This window comes from Mytilus trossulus, chromosome 14 (assembly GCF_036588685.1).
Source record: "Mytilus trossulus isolate FHL-02 chromosome 14, PNRI_Mtr1.1.1.hap1, whole genome shotgun sequence".
NCBI classification, from domain to species: Eukaryota; Metazoa; Mollusca; class Bivalvia; order Mytilida; family Mytilidae; genus Mytilus; species Mytilus trossulus.
The window spans coordinates 57650572-57673116 of record NC_086386.1 but is presented as its reverse complement, the minus strand read 5'-3'; the positions used below and the strand labels follow the sequence as shown (position 1 = coordinate 57673116).

General features: G+C 31.7%; 2 protein-coding genes across 2 annotated transcripts in view; both read left to right on the top strand.

The window, feature by feature from the left end:
• Positions 1-1789: 1789 nt before the first annotated feature.
• On the top strand, positions 1790-5774 carry LOC134696512 (apolipoprotein D-like). Its single transcript, XM_063558348.1, has 4 exons — positions 1790-1922; positions 3375-3648; positions 4912-4976; positions 5509-5774. Exons 1-4 carry the CDS (start codon positions 1902-1904, stop codon positions 5722-5724), a joined length of 576 nt encoding a protein of 191 aa, XP_063414418.1. The 5' UTR covers positions 1790-1901; the 3' UTR covers positions 5725-5774.
• Positions 5775-12801: 7027 nt separating this feature from the next.
• LOC134697379 (low-density lipoprotein receptor-related protein 4-like) overlaps positions 12802-22545 on the top strand; it is a 33009-nt gene continuing 23265 nt past the window's right edge. Inside the window, exons 1-3 of the mRNA XM_063559636.1 lie at positions 12802-12922; positions 16562-16645; positions 17214-17296. Of these exons, the coding sequence (XP_063415706.1) occupies positions 12889-12922; positions 16562-16645; positions 17214-17296 (201 nt within the window). The 5' untranslated portion in view covers positions 12802-12888. The remainder of the gene's footprint in view (positions 12923-16561; positions 16646-17213; positions 17297-22545) is intronic.

Genomic DNA, 22545 nt, shown 5'->3' with positions numbered 1-22545 from the left:
TTAATTATTAAATGTGCTGTTGTTTCGATTGCATTCTTCCATCTGAAAACACATACATGTAGTAACGTTGAGAGGACAAAATGATCATCATACATTTACGGATTTGGAAAATATATCAATTAAATTTATGCTCTACCTGCCATCTTGTTCAGTCTGCAGAGGTTTAGGTGAAAAATAGATTCATCCGTAATATATATTTTCGTTTTTCTATTCACATTCAACATATACTACAATAATATAGACTGTAATAACACACACACAATTCTTTGTATTTTATTCCTTTCATATTTATTGATATATCCAAAGAATTTAAAAATGTATTGAATATAAATATTAAAACGTTTATCAAATACTATATAATTTTGTATACGCAGAGTGAATAAAGTTTGTTACGGTAATATTTCTGTTTATAAAGTGTGAACGGTAAACAAAATAATAAGATAAAAAAGCAGAATATCTACAATTTTCCACATAAAAAATGCCTTATTCAAGTCAAGAATATTACATTTTTTACACATTCGTTTGATGTATTTGAGGTTTTGATTTTGCCATACATTGTTTGATTAAGAACTTTTCATTTTAAATTTTCCTCGGAGTTCAGTATTTTTGTAATTTTACTTTTCACTATTAAGGTGGTACCCAACACTTTTTATTAAAAAATTAATTTGGCTCGTTTAATTTGCATAAAATTTTTAACAAAGTATTTACTTTGACCCTTTGACAAAAATATAAAAAATTTAAAAAATTTGAACCAACCGTTTTATCAGAAAAATTACAAAGGTTATATAGCAGTTTGACAAATAAACACTTATTTTGATCATTGAGAAGCTCAATATTCCCTTAACAACACAACGTAATCAAAACATTTAGCTGATTTTACAGAGTTATCTCCCTGTAGTGTTAGGTACCACCTTAAACTGCCATACATGTATAATTGATAGGAATTTAGAAATGGAATCAGGTAAACTGCGCACGCAGTGAATTTATTAAACCAAGAGTTCCAAATGGTGAAGTTGAAATCATCTCTTCGTCTATTTACGGACGCCATCACGAGTTGGTTGACCGTTATATAATATTCCTTTCATAGATGATATCGGATATTTACCTTATGTTGTAACAACAAATAATCCCGTTCCCTTTTCACAAATCTGACGACCAAATTCAACTGTTTACCGGGTTTTTTAATTACACAAGCAACACGACCAGCGCATCACGTGGAGCAGGATCTGTTTATTCTTCCGGAGCACCCGGTGTACCCCCAGTTGTTGGTGGAATTCGTGTTGCTTAGACTTTTAAATTAGTTTTCTATTTTGTGTCTTGTGTACTATTATTTGTCTGTTTGTCTTTTTCTTTTTTAGCCATAGCGTTGTGAGTTTATTTTCGATCTATGAGTTTGAATGTCCCTTTGGTATCTTTCGTCCCTCTATTTACAAGTACATATTGATTAATGAGTATGAAAAATTCGTCTGCTTTTAAAACATAAACTGCACCCTTTCCTTCATAACAGAAGAGTGGAAAAATACAAATGAAACAATGCAATTGATTTTCAAACTCATCAGTAGTAAGATACATGGCAAAAAACAATAAATGATTAAAATACAAACAGTACACAAATACATAATCTGATCAGTAGCACAAACCCCAATAAAAACCGGTGTTTTCGTGTGCGCCGGAAGAGTTGGCATATCCTGTTAGCTCTGTTTCACATCAGCAATCATTGAAAGGTTAAAGACCACAAAAATTTTGGACAATAGGTAGTACATGTTTATGTACATGTATATACCACACTATATGGTTTATATAAGCATTGATAAACAACACACGACTTGACATGTGCTTCTGTCTTATAAAGGATTCCGAAATTAGGAAACGTGACATTTGAACAAATATTACTCGCCATAATGAAGTTGTTAATCTCACTGGTAAGTATTTCTCACTATTCTGTATCTATATATTCAATATTCAAACGACAAAATGGATTCTTAGTGTTTGGTAAAAGGTTAGTCAAACAAAATGTATGAAAAGGGGGTTAAGAAGGTTAGTCAAACAAAATGTAAGAAAAAGAAGTAAAGGTTAATCAAACAAAATATATGAAAAAAGGGTAAAGGTTAGTCAAACGAAATGTATGAAAAAGAAGTAAAAGTTCGACAAACGAAATGTATGAAAAAGAAGTAAAAGTTCGACAAACGAAATGTATGAAAAAGAAGTAATAATTAGTCAAAGAAAATATATGAAAAAGAAGTAAAGGTTAGTCAAACGAAATGTATGAAAAAGAAGTAATAGTTAGTCAAACGAAATGTATGAAAAAGAAGTAATAATTAGTCAAAGAAAATATATGAAAAAGAAGTAAAGGTTAGTCAAACGAAATGTATGAAAAAGAAGTAATAGTTAGTCAAACGAAATGTATGAAAAAGAAGTAATAATTAGTCAAAGAAAATATATGAAAAAGAAGTAAAGGTTAGTCAAACAAAATGTATGAAAAGGGGTAATAGTTAGTGAAACAAAATGTATGAAAAAGGCGTAATAGTTAGTCACACAAAGGGGTACTAGTTAGTCAAAAAAAATGTATGAAAAGGCTGATTACGGTTACATATGGACACTTACGAGGGTGCTGACCGTTTCTAATTACCAATGAAGTGCGCATAGTCGATGCGCAAAACATAAAATACATGTACTATCGCACCATGGACCACCTTTTGTGACAGAAAACGTTAAAAAAATTACCTGTAATCGTTATTTTAATACTTATCATAATAATCATAAAAATAAACCTGACCTTGTCCGTAAATGCGTGATATGTCTATATTTAATCTGTTCACAATCTGCAAGTATTTAGAATAAAGAATTCAAAATGTTTCAATAACACCTGGCGTGCTTCCCATTTGTTCTATATAGGTTTGAATAGTCTACCTTCGATTTTGTCGGATTTTGTGAACTTTTTAGATTTGGCTCAAAAAATAATATATGGGCATTATATCTACCCGTCTGCCCGTCCGTCTGTTCCGCTTCAGCTTAAAGTTTTTGGTCAAGGTAGTTTTTGATGAAGTTGTAGTCCAATCAACTTGAAACTTAATACATATGTTACTATGATATGATCTCTTTTGTACCCCATTTTTACAGTGCACTAAACATAGAAAAGGATAGTGCGAGTGGGGCATCCGTGAACTATGGACACATTCTTGTTGTTAATTCTTTTCTATTGATGATAACGAAAATCATTAAATTAATGCCATTTTATATGACTGCACAGATTAGCTTTTGGCTCATATAGTACCGTGGAAGGTTATTTCAGAATAAGTGTGCGCAAATTCATAGATTACATATATCTGTTTTAATTTATTGTACACACACATCACTTTATTTTTTATTCACAGTGTCTCTTTTGTGTAAACGCCAACGCATTCTTTATAGATCAGTTATTTAGCAATGGCTGCAAAGCACCATCACCCGCACAAAACTTTACTAACCAGCAATACAATGGACTATGGTATGAAGTTGGTAAGATGCAGACAGCTGGCGGGGCTGCGTTCGAAAAAGACTGTGTGTGTACTACAATTGATATAAAACCAAAGTCGGGAACAAGTGATTATACTGCTATTAATAGCTGTAGAAAATTATCTCCAACAGGGAATTTCTTAAATGCAACAGGTATGTTTTTGTTCTAACATTCCTCTATATTTTGCTTAAACATAGCTGATCAAAGATGTTTTAAAAAAAAATATACGGTCTAGATGAAAATGAAAATACAAGTAACAAATTAAGTAAGTAAGTAAGTAAGTAAGTAAGTAATTCTATTGAAATAAATTTCAGACCTTGAAATATCATCAAATGAACATATACTTACATGTGTTTAAACAATTGAACAAAATTATCAAACAACAATATATTGAACAGAACAATTAAAATAAAAAAGATTTCACAGCCGAGTTCCTCATACATACAAAGCAACAACAAACATGAACAATCAAATTTTTTAAACTGAATCTCACCGCTTGGTTTTCAATGATGGGAGTACACTCTAAGTGATTATTAAATGAAATATCGTCTCTGTTTGTTTAGTTCCGTATGGATAATTTGTTCGATAAAATTCGGCCTCTTTTCTCTTTGCTAACATCGGCATACCAGATATTTAAAAAGCTTTTCTCTCTATCTATTGTATTGTCAAATACAAACATGTTCAGTAGTTGTCGTTTGGTGATGTGGTCCATAGTGATCTCTCGTTTCTCGCTTTTTTATATATATAGATTGGATCGTTAATTTCCCCGTTTGAATGGTTGTACATGTATACTAGTCATTGTGGGGCTTTTATAGATTGCAGTTCGGTGTGGGCGAAGGCTCTGTGTTGAAGACCGTACTTTGACCTATAATTGTTTACTTTTTAAAAAGTGTTACTTGGTTGGAGAGTTGTCTTATTGACACACATTTCACATCTTCTTATATCTATAGACATCAACGAAGACATTATATAAGGAAACTTCACATAAAAAGCTAAAGACCTAGCAACACAAACCGCACTTACAAATCGGTGTTGTAAGCTTTTTTTTTATGTCATCCTCATGTGTGCGAGTTTGAAGATGCGACATGAACTTTGAAGCCTAACAAGAGAACATCAGTTAAAATAATGGCATGAAACGAAAATAAAAAAAGAATGAATTGAAACACTGTTTTGCGTAATATCTTTCCAATGCTTATACAATTGTCCTTTATTGTTTTAAGATTGATATTTTTGTAATTTGCAGTTACTTTATCGGGAGAGGGACCATCTGGTCACTGGAAAGAGGGATGTTTCCCCCTTGCCCCAAACGAAAATAAAAAAAAGAATGAATTGAAACACTGTATTGCGTAATATCTTTCCAATGCTTATACAATTGTCCTTTATTGTTTTAACATTGATATTTATGTAATTTGCAGGTACTTTATCGGGAGAGGGTCCATCTGGTCACTGGAAAGAGGGATTTTTTCCCCTTGCCCCAAAAGTAAGTTAAACGACAATTATGTATTGTTTAATAGATTTTTGAGACATCATATTTTTTAATAACAACTATATATTATAATATTTCATAGTAAACAAACTTAATTGCCAAGTCACAAGGTAAAATCATAGAAATTCTTTAAGAAATTGAGTCAACAGCAAAAACATTTACAATTTTTAATCAATTTTACACATTTATATACCGTCAAATTTTGAGCTCTATATGTTAACTTTAATATGATTTTGTACAATTCTGCATTTAAGACAGCCGCTTACAAAAATGAAATAATGTTATGTCCGATTGATTGATTGATTCTTGGTTGCGTAACGTCCACTTGGCAAATGTTATGGCCGAAACATTCAACACTATTGTCCTTTTTAATGACAGTCAGTTTTTATTCGTGGACAAAGCCGGAGCGATAGGAGTAAACCACCTAACTTTGCGTTTGAAACTGATAATCTTTTTCAATTAATAGTGAAGTCGAATGCACCTGCCACGTGCCGTTATTAATAAAAGACTTGTTTTTAATTTGTAGGCTGACTACACCATAATTTACCTTGACAACAACTATGCAATTGAGTATGACTGCACATCAGTATTTGGAATAACAAACTACTGTATACACATTCTGTCCAGAACTCCAACGGCACAAGCTGACATGGTCCAAAAGCTAAAGACATTCGCTATAGGACTAGGTCTAAATACTGAGAATTTGGACTACCAAGAAACATTACAAAAGGGATGTTGGTAGAGTTTAAGACGTTTTCGTATTTTTTCCTATGAATAAATGTTTCATTGTTATCATTGTCTGATTTTCTAGTTTTTACACAATAAAAATAATCATTATACAAAGCGTACATGTCTTTCTTTTTCTGCTTAGATAGTGTATATATATAGTGATAACGAACAATAAAGGGTACGTAATCTTCAAAAAACATGCCCTAAGGAGGCTCGCGGGTATAAGATTTTCAGAAAAAAAATCAAACAATAACAAGTTTTATTAAGTTACTTTATAATATGGTACAAAAATCATTCCAAAAAATCAATTCGTGTTGGACCCAGGTGACTTTTAAAATGGAGATATCATTGAAAAAGCTCCAAATTATCTCCCTTTGGTGCAACAATGCCATTTTTTTGGCATTAAAATTGAAATATCTTTTTTAACACATCGGTGACCTATATTTTTTTTTGTTATTTTCGAATAAGCTGTACGTTAACGAAATACTTGTAAAATTTAAGCGATTTCTGTAATATCGTTCTGTTCTTTTTTTAAATCGATATTACTGCGTTTTCTCCTATTAGTTCAACAGAAGAAAAAAAGACATTAACAAAAATGTATGCTTCCTTTCGAAGACAGATAATGAGCGTAAATTAACGGTGACCCCATTTTTTTATTTCATTTTTCTATTAAGTATAAGATAAAGTTCATTTAAAGAAAAATATAACGAAATCCTATATTAAATTAAATTTTTTTATTTAGACCCGAAAAGAATGTCGACAGGTAGTCAATAATGCTTTTTTTTTAACCTGTTGCAAACATTGGTGCAAATGACAGAAATCGAAGGAAAGAATACAAAATCATTTCATTCGTATTTTTAAGGTGGTACCCAAAACTTTCACTAAAATTAATTTGGCTCGTTTAATTTTCATAAAATATTAACAAAGTATTTACTTTGGCCCTTTAACAAAAATATAAAAATTTCAAAAATTTTGAACCAACCGTTTTGTCAGAAAAATTACACTGGTTATATTATAGCAGTTTGACAAACACCAATTTTGATCGCTGAGAAGCTTAATATTCCCTTTACAACACAACGTAACTAAAACGTTTAGCTGACTTTACAGAGTTAACTCCTTGTAGTGTTAGGTACCACCTTAAAAACATATTAGACGATCACATATTACATTTATTTTAGAAACTTAAAATTCATTTTCATATCGATCACGTACTTTCAGTATAGCTTTCCATTCTGTTGACATTTATGACTTTTCTTAAAATTGAAATAATAAATATATGCTGCAACTGAAACACAGTGGGTTTTTTTAAACGACGAATGCTGCAACTCAAGTAAAATACTTTTTCATGTAATGAAGTATGTTGGAACACACAGAAAGTCTTGTTTTCTGTTATGAAGACGATTAACATGCTAGATTTATTTATCTCTTTGAGAACTTGTTACCTAGCCATGATGGCTTTCAAATATTCATCTTTGAGAGTTTATGATGACGGTCTTTAGACGCATATAACTGATAGAGGGTTGGTTTTTTTTATTTGAGGCAATGCGGTATACATATTATCAAAACTTGTCTTTAGGGCCAATTGCGCCCCTTTAAATATGCACTAGTTCCTGTATTGTGATGAATCGATGTGTACGGCCAAACTCAGTTAGGGTGTGTTTAAACTGGAATTATAACACACCATTTGCACGTAAAGATACCAGGCAGTATTATTTTGGAGGTATTGTATCATAAAAAAAAGTTTTGCATGTACTAGCACATATCTTGAAATCTTTATTACGATTTGATAAATTATTAATATAGTGGAAAACAACTAGATCTTGTCATTATATTTATGATTATGGAAAAATAGTTCCTCTTTTTATTAAAAAAAACCAAGATATATTTGTGTATGCAATACATGATCATCATTTGTTTGAAGAGAACAATTGCATCAGTTGTTTGATTTTATAAAATATGTTCATTATCACTGAACTAGTATATATATTTGTTCAGGGGCCAGCTGAAGGACGCTTCCGGGTGCGGGAATTTCTCGCTACATTGAAGACCCATTGGTGGCCTTCTGCTGTTATCTGCTCTATGGTCTGGCCTTGAAGGCATAAAACTTTGCTCAGTGCTCTGAGCACAAATATCATGCTCGGAACATGAAATCCAGCAATTTTATTGGTTGATTTTCGAGTCTGAGTACAAAATTCATGCTCGAAAGTTTTATGACCGTGAGGCCAGGTTGTTGTCTCTTTGACACATTCCCCATTTCCATTCTCAATTTTATGTGATCTGTTGAAAGTCCTGTATTGATCGGAAATAACATCCCGTCCACAGTGATTGCAACGCATGGCCTTATTTGCATTCTATTATTTTTGTATATCCAAACAGTAAACAAAGTGTTTCTTACATTTGATACTTTTGAATTAGAAATTCGGAGGTCCATAATTGTGTATTTTTGTTTTTGGTAATATGTGCGTTTTTGTAATTTTGTGTGTTTGTTATTTTTTGTAGCAAACTATCAAGTCTTAGTGTGGTATCTTCAAATGAAAAAAAATAAACAGACTTTCACATGTTATTTTTGAAAATATTTCAAGGTCAAGAGTGGTAGGCTGGGGTGTTAGAACAACCATATCTCATGTTCGGGATATGGTATGTTCAAATGCATTAACAACAACCAAATATAGTACTAACACCATTTAATTATTGGTTCCTCTCAAACTTACCTAATAACAAACTATCGCCGGCACCGCCGCTGCAAACGGAAAAGCCGTTTTATTGTTGCCTCTGCGATTTCGTCGAACCGAGGCCAGACAAAAAATTTCCTTACGACTATTGGAATTTTTAAATCATTTGTTTTAATTGTATGTCTTTGATCCTCAAACTCTGGTCAGTATCCTGCTTTACATATTGCAAAGGTTCCGATTGTTTTCTTGAAAATTGAACATTGACATCTAATAGAGCAAGCATTAAGCTTTTAAAAAAAAGGCCGGGGGAGTTAGGGGTAAGAATTGTGTCTGTGCTTTTGGGTTTATTTTTAGTTTTTGATGCAACATATAGAGGACCATTTCAAATTATTGATCAACCTGTAAAAAGAATGTGTGTTCAGCAAATTGGTACACAATATAAACCTTCATTTATTTTCCAGCAGAAGCTGTGAAGTGAAAGTTGCAAAAACACGTGTCTGTATATTATAACTATATCTCAGAGCATTCATGTAAATAATATGTGGTTCAATTGCTAATATAACAACTCTCCACCAGAGAACAAATGACACAGAAACAGGGATTGATAACCATAGTCTTTAACAACGAACATAACACATGGTCAGCCACAAATATTTGTTTGCTTTTTTTTGTGAAAATGTTGAAATGTGAACATTAATCATACGTTTTTTGATTGAGTTAAGTCTGCCAATTGATATTTTATCGTGTGTTTTTCTATGTTGTGATGTAATGCTATTGTTTCAGAAAAAGGGAGAAGGTTTGGATCCATTAAAACGTTTAATCCCGCTGCAAATGTTTGCACCTGTCCTAAGTCAGGAATCTGATGTACAGTAGTTGTCGTTTGTTTATGTAATATAGACGTGTTTCTCGTTTCTCGTTTTGTTTATATTGATCAGACCGTTGGTTTTCCCGTTTGAATGGTTTTACACTAGTAATTTTTGGGCCCTTTATAGCTTGTTGTTCGGTGTCAGCCAAGGCTCCGTGTTGAAGGCCGTACTTTAACCTATAATGGTTTACTTTTTAAATTGTTATTTGGATGGAGAGTTGTCTCATTGGCACTCACACCACATCTTCCTATATCTATTAATCAGATTTTTATTGTAAAAAAAGAATGTGATATTTTTGACAATGAGACAACTATTCAGGTGTAGTTTGAAGTAAGCAGCTATAGTCCCCTTATGGCATTTATCATTAACAAAATGGCTGCCACTATAAACTCTGTAACATGATAAAAACGGTTAGTTGGTTACTAGTACTCAAAATATTGATAATCGAGTGTTGGTACTGTTTTGGTCAATTGTTCAAAAAGAGATGCTAATCCTCAAAATCAACATATTGTACATCAAAATCAACATATTGCACTTCAAAGTCAACATTTTCCCCAAAAATACATTTATAACAATAACTGACATGAAAACAAGGTAAGAAGATGACAAGTAGAAACCCACTTGCACATATTTATGAGACACAAAGAGATTGATGCACACAGGATAAAGGGGTGGTGATGGTGCTGGTGGGGGAGGGTTATTATGTACGGAATCCACGAAGCATGACCAGTACAGACCCCTACTTCTACATTATTCCACTGAATGGGGTAAAAAAGTCAGTTTTTACAACATTTTAAAACTTTTTGAAATTTATCTGGATATGATTTGGAACGCCTAACAGTCCTAACACTACCTTTACACAGTAATATTTCAAAATTTGTGATTTTTTTTTTAAAACGAGAAGAATCTACAAGATCGAATTAGTTTTAGGTGTATAAAATCAAGTTTTAATAACATTTTCTAAATTGTATATAAATTTGGTTGAAATTCAAGTACAAAAATTAGTTTCTCAAAATTTGTGATTTTTAAAAAAAAAAATCGATTTTACCCAAATTTTGGTCTAGATATCTCAAAATTACGTATGAGACTTTCCTTCAATATAACACAAAAGTGTTTCAAATAATAACTAGGACTTAGAATTGACCTAATTTAGTTCCTTTAGTAATGATTATTTACATTAAAATTTTCCCGGGAAATCTGGGTACAGTTATTTCCCCTTTCTGAAAATCCGAAATTATTCAAGCAAATGGTGAAATATTTCTTTAAAATGCACGGTGACCCTATGTTTTTTTATTATTCTTTTTTTATATCTATATCTTTGCTACAATTTTAGAGAAAATAAGAAAAATCTGTCTCATGGAATTTTTTTCTCAACTAGTGAAAGATTACAAATCCGATTTCCCTGTAATATCTATGTAAAAAAAACTCGAAAAAACACAAAACTTTGGATGAGGGTACTGACCAAACAAGCACGGTGACCCCCATTTTTTATTGTTTTTTCGAAAGAGTATTTTATCAACTGCATTTACCTAAAATATAAAAAAAATCTGTCTAAAGAAATATTTAGTATTGATCCACCTTAAGCATTTTTTTTCAAAATTGAACACTCTAAAAGGTAAGGGTATAATCCTGATTCAGAATTAAAATATGTTCATCAGCTTGGGGATCATAATTTACCCCCCTCCCCCCCCTGTTTTTGAAGTTAAAGGGAAATCACACTGGTGTTGATACGCATATAACATTCTTGTAAACACATAATATTTAGTACTGTATAATGCCATAAAAGAACAATCAGTCACTATTAAAGTGTTGACATTTGAATTAAACAAAACCTAATAATCTCTGTGTAGTGTACTGATCTGTATCTTCGGCAATCATCGTATTTTTAATTCGAAAATGCCTCTATCAGATTTTTTGAAACATTTCAAATAATGACAGACAGTTTGACTAAAGTAAAGTTCTACGAAACCAAAGAATAGAAACAATAATAAAAATGTACCAAGACATGATTTTTTTTTCAACCGTTATCTTAGTTTGAAATCCGTGAATGTTTAATAAAGCAGGCTGAGGTACACGAGTTATGACTTTCTAATGAAGCAGCAGTTTAAAAATAAATACAAATTATATTATGTGTACTTTCATTTACGTAGTAGCTACAATTGATGAAATAATTACACGTTTTTTTTACTAAGGGGACGACTACCTTGATATTCTATGAGGGAAGTGTGAATATTAACCGTTTATTTTGCTGGCTTTTTTTTTAACTTTGCAGACAATTATTTCTTACGAAAGCCTATTAGGGTCACAAAAAAATATTTACGAGATAAAAATCGTTTGGCAAAGTAGATTAAGAGGAAATTTTGTAAAAAAGTTACAAAAATTTACGAGGAAAAGTGAAAACATACTTAAGTTCAGAAATCACTTTAAAGGGCAATTACTCCTTACGGGCTTAATTGTCAATTTTGGTCATTTGACTTATTTGTATACTTTACTTGGCTGAACATTTTTGCTGCTACAGTTTATATCTATCTACATGTATTACAATATTCATGAAAATAACCAAAAACTGAAAATAATCATTAAAATTACCAATTCCGGGGCAGCATCTTAACAACGGGAAGACTGATTCGTCTAAAAAAAAATACCGTCATATTTGCTCTAAATGCTTTAGTTTCAGAGATATAAACAACAAACTTCATTTTACCCCCCCCCCCCCCCCCCCCCCCCCCCCCCCCCGTTCTAATTTTAGCCATGATGGCCATCTTGGTTGGTGGGCGGAGTTTATTTGGCCCAGTGGTCTAAGAGGAGAAGATTTTGTAAAAGTTGACGGACGACGGCGGACAACGGACGCCAAGTGATGGAAAAAGATCATTTGACCCTGTAGGTTAGGTGATTTAAAAAAAAACCGGGCGTTTCATCAAGTGCTGGAAAGGGTAATCATGATCTGTATATCTATATATATATATGTTATTTTATCTCGTAATTACGAGATAGTTTTCTCGTAATTACTCGATAGTTATCTCGTGATTACGCGATAATTATCTCGTAATTACGAGATGAAAAATCTAGACTTTAATAACCCGATAGTTTTCTCGTAATTGTTCGATAGTTTTCTCGTAATTACGCGATAACTATCCAGTAATTACGAGACGAGATAAAAAATGATTATCTCGTAATTACGTGATAGTTTTCTCGTAATTACGCGATAATTGTCTTGTAATTACGCGTTAGTTTTCTGATAATTATGAGACGTAATTACGAGATAAATAAAAAAAATTATGACCCTAATAGGCTTTCGTAGTTTCTTGCTTATTGTTTGGAAGAAAATACATTTTCATTTTGTTAAAGACATTTTGAGTTCTTAACAGCATAGGAATTTCATTTAATATATCCTCCATTTGCTCGAAAATTAAATGGTCCACCGCCCCCTTTTTTATATTATTTCACCAAATCGCGAAAATTTTGAATACTTTTTCATTGCCAAGACATGGTCTTCCAACGTGATAGATCGCGTTCTAGAAAATTCGAAATAAAATTTGTCAACATTGACCCCGGAACTATTTCTTATCTGTCTATAAAGTTTATGCAATCTATAGTAAGAAGAATAAGCCACGTTTGAACAACTAAGTAGATACCAAAATGGAGATCTTTAGATCCTTCCTAATTATATTTGGTAAGTACATTTCTGTACTATACTTTTTCTAAAAAGGTTGCTTTTCTTGCAAAATCGATCGCCAGAAAACACTTTCTTATTTTTTTACACAAAGACAAAATATACGGCGGGTTCTTTGGTATTTGTGATTCACTGACTTCTTTGGTATTTGTGATTCACTGACTACCATGTACGGCAGTTGACGCCATACTAAAGACTGGATATCGTATTGTTGCGTGTGATGCATAAGTTCGCAGTCAGTAGAAAGATAGAAGAAGATGTGGTATGAATGCAAACGAGTAAGTTATCCATCCAAAAAGTAAACCATTGTTGGTCAAAGTATTGTATTTGATACGGAGCCTTAGATCACACCGAACATAAAGCTATAAAAGGTCCCAAAAAATTACTAGTGTAAAATCATTTAAACAGGAAAACAAACCAACGGTCACCAACCTTCACCCGTACCTGAAACAATCGTGTAACATCACAACATAGAAAGACACACTATAAAATATAAATCAAAATGGCTTAACTCAATCAAAAGACATATAAATTGATAAAAACAAGTGAACGTACACTGAAAGAATAAATTTGATCTATGACACATTGTAAAGAAAAAAATAATAAAATAAGGGGTGAGATGACTAATACATGAATGGTGGTACTTGTGTTATATTAAAATTTTGTCTTTGGCAAAAGTGACACGCTCTTTGCACTTCAACCCATAGCCATTAAGGGTTTCGTACGTGGAAAGCTGAAGAAAGACAAAATGTCTGCCACTACCCATTATACCTATATTTTCAATGGCAGTCGAAATTTTAGCACTTCATCTCGGTCGAAACGCATTGTACAACCTATATTTAATTCCATTCTTTTGTATATTTAATGCATATCATATTTGTCACTGGACGGTATATGCTTTTTAATCAAACAATCATGGGTCAAATGTTTTAAAAAAACACTTAAACCGAAAGAGTCATTCTGAACCAACATACCACAAATCAGTTTAGGGTCAATGATCGGTGTATCTTATCCGAGTGTAGAAACTTTATTTGACTAAATTAGTAATACCAGATTTTGTTTTTAACAATATGTTGAAATGTCGGACGTTTTAGTTTAGAAAAAAAATAATATGAAATGTTGATTGTTTTATTTTCTCCAATGTATAATTGATAAATCGGAATGATAGTAAAATGATATTTTAGTCAGTATGCCGAAATTGACATTGTATTTAACAACAAAAAATGCAATTTAACACAATTACTTTAGTGTGTTTGTAGCAAAATAAATAAGTGCCAATGGTGTGTGTAACCTCCTAAAAGATACTTTACACACTCTTGCATCTTTGTAACATAAATTTTGAAGTACCATACCTTTTCCTTTTAAGCCTTAGCTCATACATTTTGTGGCAAGATCTCATAATGAAGCTTTTTTAATGCTTTTACATTTTTAGCAATATTTCACAAATGCAAAAGGGCTAAAGTCCTTGTGTATGAAAAAATTTGAAAAGGCAAAGACTTATGATTAAATTCAAACGTCTAATGAATATTTGGCAGGTTGATAATTAGTCTTGATTTCGGATTTCTGTGTTGGCGAAAAAAATATTTGATGATAGATGACAGAAAAGAAAAGAAAATAGACAAATACAGTCCTCTTTTATTTCAAATTAAGTTTAACTTGAAGATTATTTGAGCAAATCTTTTACAAAATTTGAAATCATTTGATTACAAGTTAGACATAAAATGTAGGACTTAGTCTAGCAGTTTTACCAGATGTCAGCTATACATGTATACACTAAAGACAATGTTAAAATATAGGACTAGCATTTTTATCAGATGTCTATACATATATATAGTTAAATGCAGGACTAGCAGTTTTACTTGCAAATGTTTATACATAGTATTACACTTAAGAAAATGTTAAAATGTAGGACTACATGTAGCAGTATTACCAATTGTTATTATGTGGCCTTCCAAATACCGTTTCGATCCCTAACATCACTGAAGAGACATTTATTGTCGAAATCCGGATCTGGTGTACAAAAAAATAAACTAGCACCTCATGTTTGTGGTATAGCATCTTTGGTGAAAGTTTCTTATTTTTTCTGTTAATTATAAAATTAATATTAAGATCCATTTTGTGATTTTTGTGATCCAATCTTGTGATTAAGTTATTTGGCAATCGCCATTGGCAGTCAGCAGGGTATAAGAACATCACTTGTTCGACCTGTTAGTCAAATGCGTTTTGTTAAAATATACTTTTTCACTTTTTTAGTCTTTTGGAAAATGTTGTTTGTGTTGTATTTAGACTCTTCTACAACGAAATTGGTTTTACATTCACAAGTATAAAAATTGCGGTTTTTATCCAACGCAATCATAGGTTTGAACGTAGTTTTCAATATGGACTTGTTTATATATAGACACACTTAAAACGATCTAGACCCTGTCTTTTCTTTAAGACGACAATATCTTATAAAACGCAGTCTTATCTATATGGTACATACGTGTATTAAAATTTTGAATTTGATAAAAGAGACAATTGTCTGGTTTTCATTGATAGTAAATTTTATGGAACAAATACAGGTCATAAATTGGAACATCTTTATCCATTTCTATTAAAATAAAATGAAAATGATTTTAATTGTAAACTGACTCATAAAATATCGCCAAATATTTCTTTGATGCAATATTCCGTGCTTTGCTAGAATCTTTTTATTAAATTAACACGCAGAAATGTGACTTTGGTTTCACAATTGTGAGACGTCTGAGGCTTATTAATATTACTTATTGTTTAACTGCATCTGCCTGGCATACAGATATCACAGACTTCCTTTTTATTCTATACTGTCCTTGTCCTATATATATGTATATTTTTGATTATTGGACAGATTGAAAAAAAGTTATGGAACGGTAGATACTAATAAAATGAAACTATATATACTCCCCTTCTTTTCCCTTTACATATGCATGTCACAATACATGAACCTTTTATTTTAGTGTTAATATTGAGGCTCTTGTTTGATTGAAGTTCGATCTTTTTTTATTCGCCATTAAAGGCTATTCCAAAATTTGAAATGTGATATGGACACTAAATATGGTGGATGACCGTATACTGCCTTGACAATTTTCTTTCGTGCATTGTCGGATTGCTGTCTCAATGACATATATGTATATATAAAAACAAATGGAAGAAGAAAGCAATATTGAAAAATGAAATATGACCAATGCACAAACTCACAAGCTTTACATAATCAAATATTTGAAAAATGAAGACTGACAAAATGTAACGTAGTATTTACATAGACGGTTGGTTTACATTACATCTGATATAGAAAGCAGAAAATATAAAACTTAGAAGATTTTGTAGGATTGCCAAGAGACAACTCCCCACACGAGACCAATTGACACAAACACAGTAAATTAAATAGAACAAGAAGACAGACATTTTTTTGTTCAGTCACTTTCGTTGAGTAACATATTGCAATATTGAAACATGTTATGTTTCCCTTCACAATACAAAGCAATTTATTATCAAATACTAGTAATAAAAAATATAAATAGATTAGATAGCAATTACTGAATATCGCACTATAAAGCATGCCTAAGTACTATAAAAATAATAATTTATTTGTTATGTTATGTTATGTTTGTTTCTAAACAGGTTTGACATGTGTTCTGGCGGTTATACCAGAACCAGAAAATTACACAAAGGAGAAGGTCAAAGAGAGAGCAGAAAGGGCAGCAAGTATGTATGAGCTTAATATTTGTAAAAAGAAATACTTAAAATTAAAATATGAAATGTGAAAATGAAAGCGTAAATATATAACTGTATAATTGATTTTGTTTAAATATCTACCGAAAAAACATGTAGAAAGACATTAACATTATAAGTTGCTTACACAAACCCTCTTCTTTGGTTGAATCCAGTTAAACCTTGTAAATATTAACAACGTAGATTATTTTGATACAGCCAAACAAAATACGGTATTGCGTGTAATATACCAACACCTCTCTGCTGCGGATTCAGGGGGAATCCCAGTAGCATGGCCCGCACCCCTTCTGTGGGAAAAAAATGATTATGTAGGGAATCACTGAAGTATGGCTGGAGTGGGACCGATTTAGGCAGTACCCTCCCCCTCCCCTTTATAAAAATTTCTAAAAATCAAAGTTATATACACACATATATATATATTATATATTTCCTGTGTGTATTTGCATAATGTCGATTTCTTTCTCTGTGCAGTGAGATATGGCTAACATGATAAAGAAGCATAATATCAAAAATTGTACTTGAAAATTAATTTTATTTTTAGCGATTGGTCCAACATGTTACAACTGTCAGAGTATTTCTGATCCTATGCAATGCTCATCAACAAAACAATGTGCAATAGACGAGGTAAGTGAAGTAATGTAAACTTCATAGTGAAGAACATCAATAACAGAGCTGTTCCTTTTTTGTTTTTGTTTTTTATCTTGTCCATGTACTGATTTTGTGTCAAGGATGGATACCCCGTATCTTTTTTTTTCTAGCATATTCAACTTCTGCTACGTAACGTAGAAAAAAGTAAAATTTCATTATCTAGGTTTACCATTCTTCGTGTTGAAGACCTTTGACCTATTATGGTCTACTTTTATAAATTGTGACTTGGATGGAGAGTTGTCTAATTGGCATTCATACCACATATTCTTATATCTATATTAATATGTTTGAAATGTATCGAGAAAAATAGCAACTACTTCAAATAACGTAATTAACTTTAACTTATTTTTTTTATATTGTTATGACTGTGTTACACTAAAGAAAGCATTGAGGAAGTTATTATTGTTTGTATTGATTATCATTTTTAAGCCCAATATATTTTTATAATAAATTTGTCCAAGAATTATTCCCGAACAGGAGCACATTCAGTCTTTCTGAAATAGAAAACATAATCTAATTAAAATGTAACTGCACATACATTAATAATTGATAATCCAAATGATACATTTTAATGCTTTAAATTTAATAGTTCGTTTTATGAATCACCAGTATTTGCAATAAACAACGCCTCGACCAATTAGCATGGTTCTTGAAATTTGCAAAAGTCGATCGACTGATTATCTGTCTGTTTAATGTGTCTTGGTTTTCTTGCTATAGGCAAAACATCGGTATAAGAATAGAAAGAATTAAATAATACTTGATGAAATACTTATATGTAAACTATCTATGTACGACATTTTACTACACTTTAACACTGTTGAAAATTAGAAAAAGATGAGAAAAAAAAAATAGCAGATAAACAAACAAATCTCAAAAATGAAAACTTACGATTTGAGTCTTTTGCAAACGAAGAGAATAAGCACACACATCAGAATGAATGCAAGGACAATGCCAACAGCGATGCAAATAATCCTCAATGGTGACTCTGTAAAGACAATATGAAAACAAACTATATTTTTGGGAGTATATATATTCAGCATCCACTAAAGATAAAAATAAAACTAAAATTTCAAAGTGCGTCAAAAGAAATTACTTTTCCAACTGTCGTTAATCAGCATTTGTTATGTTTTTGTACAAATCATGTTGAGATTAATTAAAAGGAGGGTTAATAATAATCGTGCATTAAAAGATCACTTTTCCAATTTACGAAAAAAATAATCAGACGAGAGATGTTATTTATCAATTACTGTGAATGGTTGTTTTCTATCTGAAAAACAATAATGTATGCATATTGGCTATTTTGTTGCTTACCTCTCTTCCGATGGACATGCAGGAGTCTCTTTGGCAATCTTACAAAATTTAAATCCTATGCTTATCACATTGGCCTATCACATATCGTAATGTGATATTTTGAAACGTATTTAAACGCAGTTTTAAATCGCACATAACAATTAAAGGGTTCTTTTTTTCAAATTGCTCTTCTTATCAAATGATTTTTTTTTTTGTACCCCCAACTAAATAACAAAAAAATCCATGAAGATTGAATATTATTCACTTGTTTTTTTTTGTTTTTTTTTACTAAAGACATACTATTTTATCGTCATGAATATATAAGTGCCATGAAATGAAAATCTTGCATAGGAAGCCTAAACGCAATGCTGATGCTAAAATTTTATTTACCGATACCAAGAGATAAAATTGAGAAAGGAAATAGGGAATGTGTCAAAGAGACAACAACCCGACCATCGAAAAGACAACAGCAGATGGTCACCAACAGGTCTCCAATGTAGCGATAAATTCCCACACCCGGCGGCGTCCTTTAGCTGGCTCCTAAACAAATATATACTAGTTCAGTGTTAATAAACGCCATACTAAACTCCAAATTGTACACATGAAACTAAAATAAATTAAAAATAATACAAAAATACTAACAAAGGCCAGAGGCTCCTGACTCCTGATTTTTGCGCCTGTCAGGAGACTCTGGCCTTTGTTAGTTTTGTATCTTTTTTTTAATGTTTTGGAGTGTGACGTTCATTTTCACTGATTTAGTACACAATTATTTAGAGGCCATCTGAGGCCCACCTACGGGAACGTGATTTAATCGCTGCGTTGACCAATTAGTGGTCTTCGTCTCTTGTCTTCTCTCTAGTCGGATTGCTGTGTATTTGACACATTCCCCATTTCCATTCTAAATTGTATTTATCAATAAAAAAAAGATCTTACTTGTTTGAGCAGTTCTCAAGAATCCTGGTCGAATTTGTGTAGTATTTGTTGTAGTTATAGTGTTTAGAAACATAATGGTCGGTTTTGTATTTGGAGTGTGTCGTCTTGTAGAGGAACCGGCTGCACTCCTTGAACCAAGTATTGTCGTTCCCAGGTTTGCTGTTTTAGTCATGGGCGTTGTATATGTCATAAATGTTGTCGCTTTTGTTTGTTTTATGGTAAACAAAGATTTTGTTGTAATCACGGTGGTTGCTTTCGTTGATGCTTTTAAAAACATTATCATTTATTAATCATTGAATAAATTGGACTGAACGAAATTAAAATTAAACTACTGTACACTAACAATTTCTCCTATACAAGAGATTCTGGAAAATAGTGTGTACACAAACAACACAGATGTAAATCAGATTAAAGATTTGTTTTTTAAACTTCATCCTTTTTAGTTTTACCCGAAAAGGGATGTCATGGTCGCCCATCTTCAGAATAAATCAAAATGGAGGTTTAAAAAGTATAGTTTAAAACACTATACATGTAGAAAGTTTTATGTTAAACTTATATGCGCAACATATATTATATATATATATATGCATTTAAACAAATAAGGCTGCAAAATGATTCAATAGTGTATTTCAAAGTCTGAATATATGATATAAAATTGCAGATGATATATTAATGCCTGATAGAACTTAAGATAATAATACATACGACCTTTATATTGACATCTGTCGCCATGATACCGCGTTGTACAGTAACAAGTTTTGTTAGATCCAACCATGCTGCAAGTTCCTCCATTCTCACAGTATTTAGCTGATGGACATGCATCTACAAATTATACAGTACTTAAGAGCGACGCAGTGTTTTCCCCTTATTTTATAGATTGTTTTTTAAATAATAATAATCTGTCAATGAAAAGCAGATTATCATTTCAAAAACAAAGTTTGAAATTTAAGCTCTAAATATATGAATTTGAAGCAAAATAGATGTTTGATATATGCCATCTTACTGGTTTCTATGCTCTTAATCATAATCTCAATTGAAAAAGAATATCACCATTGATTTAATTTCATTTGATTTAAGGAGCGCTCAAAATTTTCTTCCATACTGGACTGTTCAGCTAATTTTTTAAATTATAGTACAGTGTAACCTGCCTAATCCGATACCTGAGTTTTAACCGACTCATTATCATGATTCAAAAATACGCATATCCTTGCAGAAAAAAAATGAGTATTCCGAAAACCTGGTTAATCCAACTTGTTTTCTGGTTCTCTAGTGCGTCGCCCTACACTGTACCTTTAAGTTGTGATGTGCTAATCAAAATCAGTCAATAATGTTCTATTATATGTCATTATGATATATTTCTATGGATTAGAAAATCATTGGACCAGAAACGTCAAAATTATTCAATCGCGTAGTGGAATGAATCATTTGTGGATTCTTATAAATTCTATGCAACTTTAGGACCATTTTAAATCTCGGTCTATTTCTGAAATTCTTTCATACTTTGATTTTAACCCTGTATGCTAACATTGCCCATATGAAATTTTAAACTGTCTGTATATACATTGAACGACAAATTTATGTGACGTATACAATTTTCTGACGTCAGACATGCGAATCAATGAATGTGTTTGTAGATAGATGTGTTTTGTGTTTTGTTAAATTGTTCCTTTTAAAATTGTTACACGATGATGACTACTAGACCCATATTTTGACTTTTTTTATTATGTCTGTTTAGTTCATGCATCATTGTAAATATAACGGAATTTGATGAGACTGTCATCAAAGTGAGATGTTTAGCGCTTTAAAAACAGGTTCAATCCACCATTTTCAACATTTGAAAAGGCCTGTACCAAGTTAAGAATATGAGGTTTTTGTCCATTCGTTTTTTATGTGTTTTGTGTTTTGATTTTGCCATGTGATTATGGACTTTACAATGGGATTTTCCCCTGAGTTCAGTATTGTGGGGATTTTACTTTTCACAATGAAAGCAAGATAACATTTTCTGATGTCCCAAAAGGGAAATTGACGTCAAGACAAAGCGATAACGTTCTAATGATTGGTCAAAATCTTACCACTTCTTAGCTTGATTTACAAAGATTGATTCTACTTCAACATGTATTTTATTCAAAGTAGAAGAAACATTGATAAAACCTGTACCAATTAATAGTACATGTATTCCTAAAAAAAAGAAATAGATATAGGAAGATGTGGAGTGAGTGCCAATGAGACAACTCTCCCTCCAAATAACAATTTAAAAAGTAAACCATTATAGGTTTAAGTACGGCCTTCAACATACATTTTTCATACCATTGATATCGAATACCAAGTACCTTACATTATATAATAATACAGTTTTGATATTTTTTCCTAACAACCCTTAATAACTGAGGGTCGATGTATGTTTTTATTTGAGTAGAACAAGAGATAAAAAGTACTTTTTGTTTCTTTATATATGTTTATTCTTGTAATTTATCATGGATATAAGAAGATGACGTAATTACACAGTATCCACAACCACAGGTTCCCGTCTGGCCAAAACCCATACCTCTTAGTCAAGTATAAAAGGCTTCGAAATGACAAGTGTAAATCAACTCAAACGAAAACTAACGGCCTAATTAATATACAAAATAAGGAAAAAATACGTTACACTTCAACAAACGACTACTACTGAATAATAGGCTTCTTCCTTTGGAATGCACATTCAAAAATAATGCTTTCTATTGATTCATAATGATGATAAACTTTAGAAACTTAAGTTTTAACGATTATTTCTTGCAATCTTACCACAACAGTTGCCAAAATATCCTTTGTAGCATTTACATTTCCCAGATTCAAGAAACCCATTCACACAACGTGGTGCGCAAGGTTTACTTGTTATAACGTCTTCCTCAGTTTTATTACAAAATTTAAGGCATTCCATTTTGTGCATATCACCACAACACAGCAATGTGTATCGGTTTTTTGAAGATTCACAATCATGTTCAAAACATTTCATCCAGGGT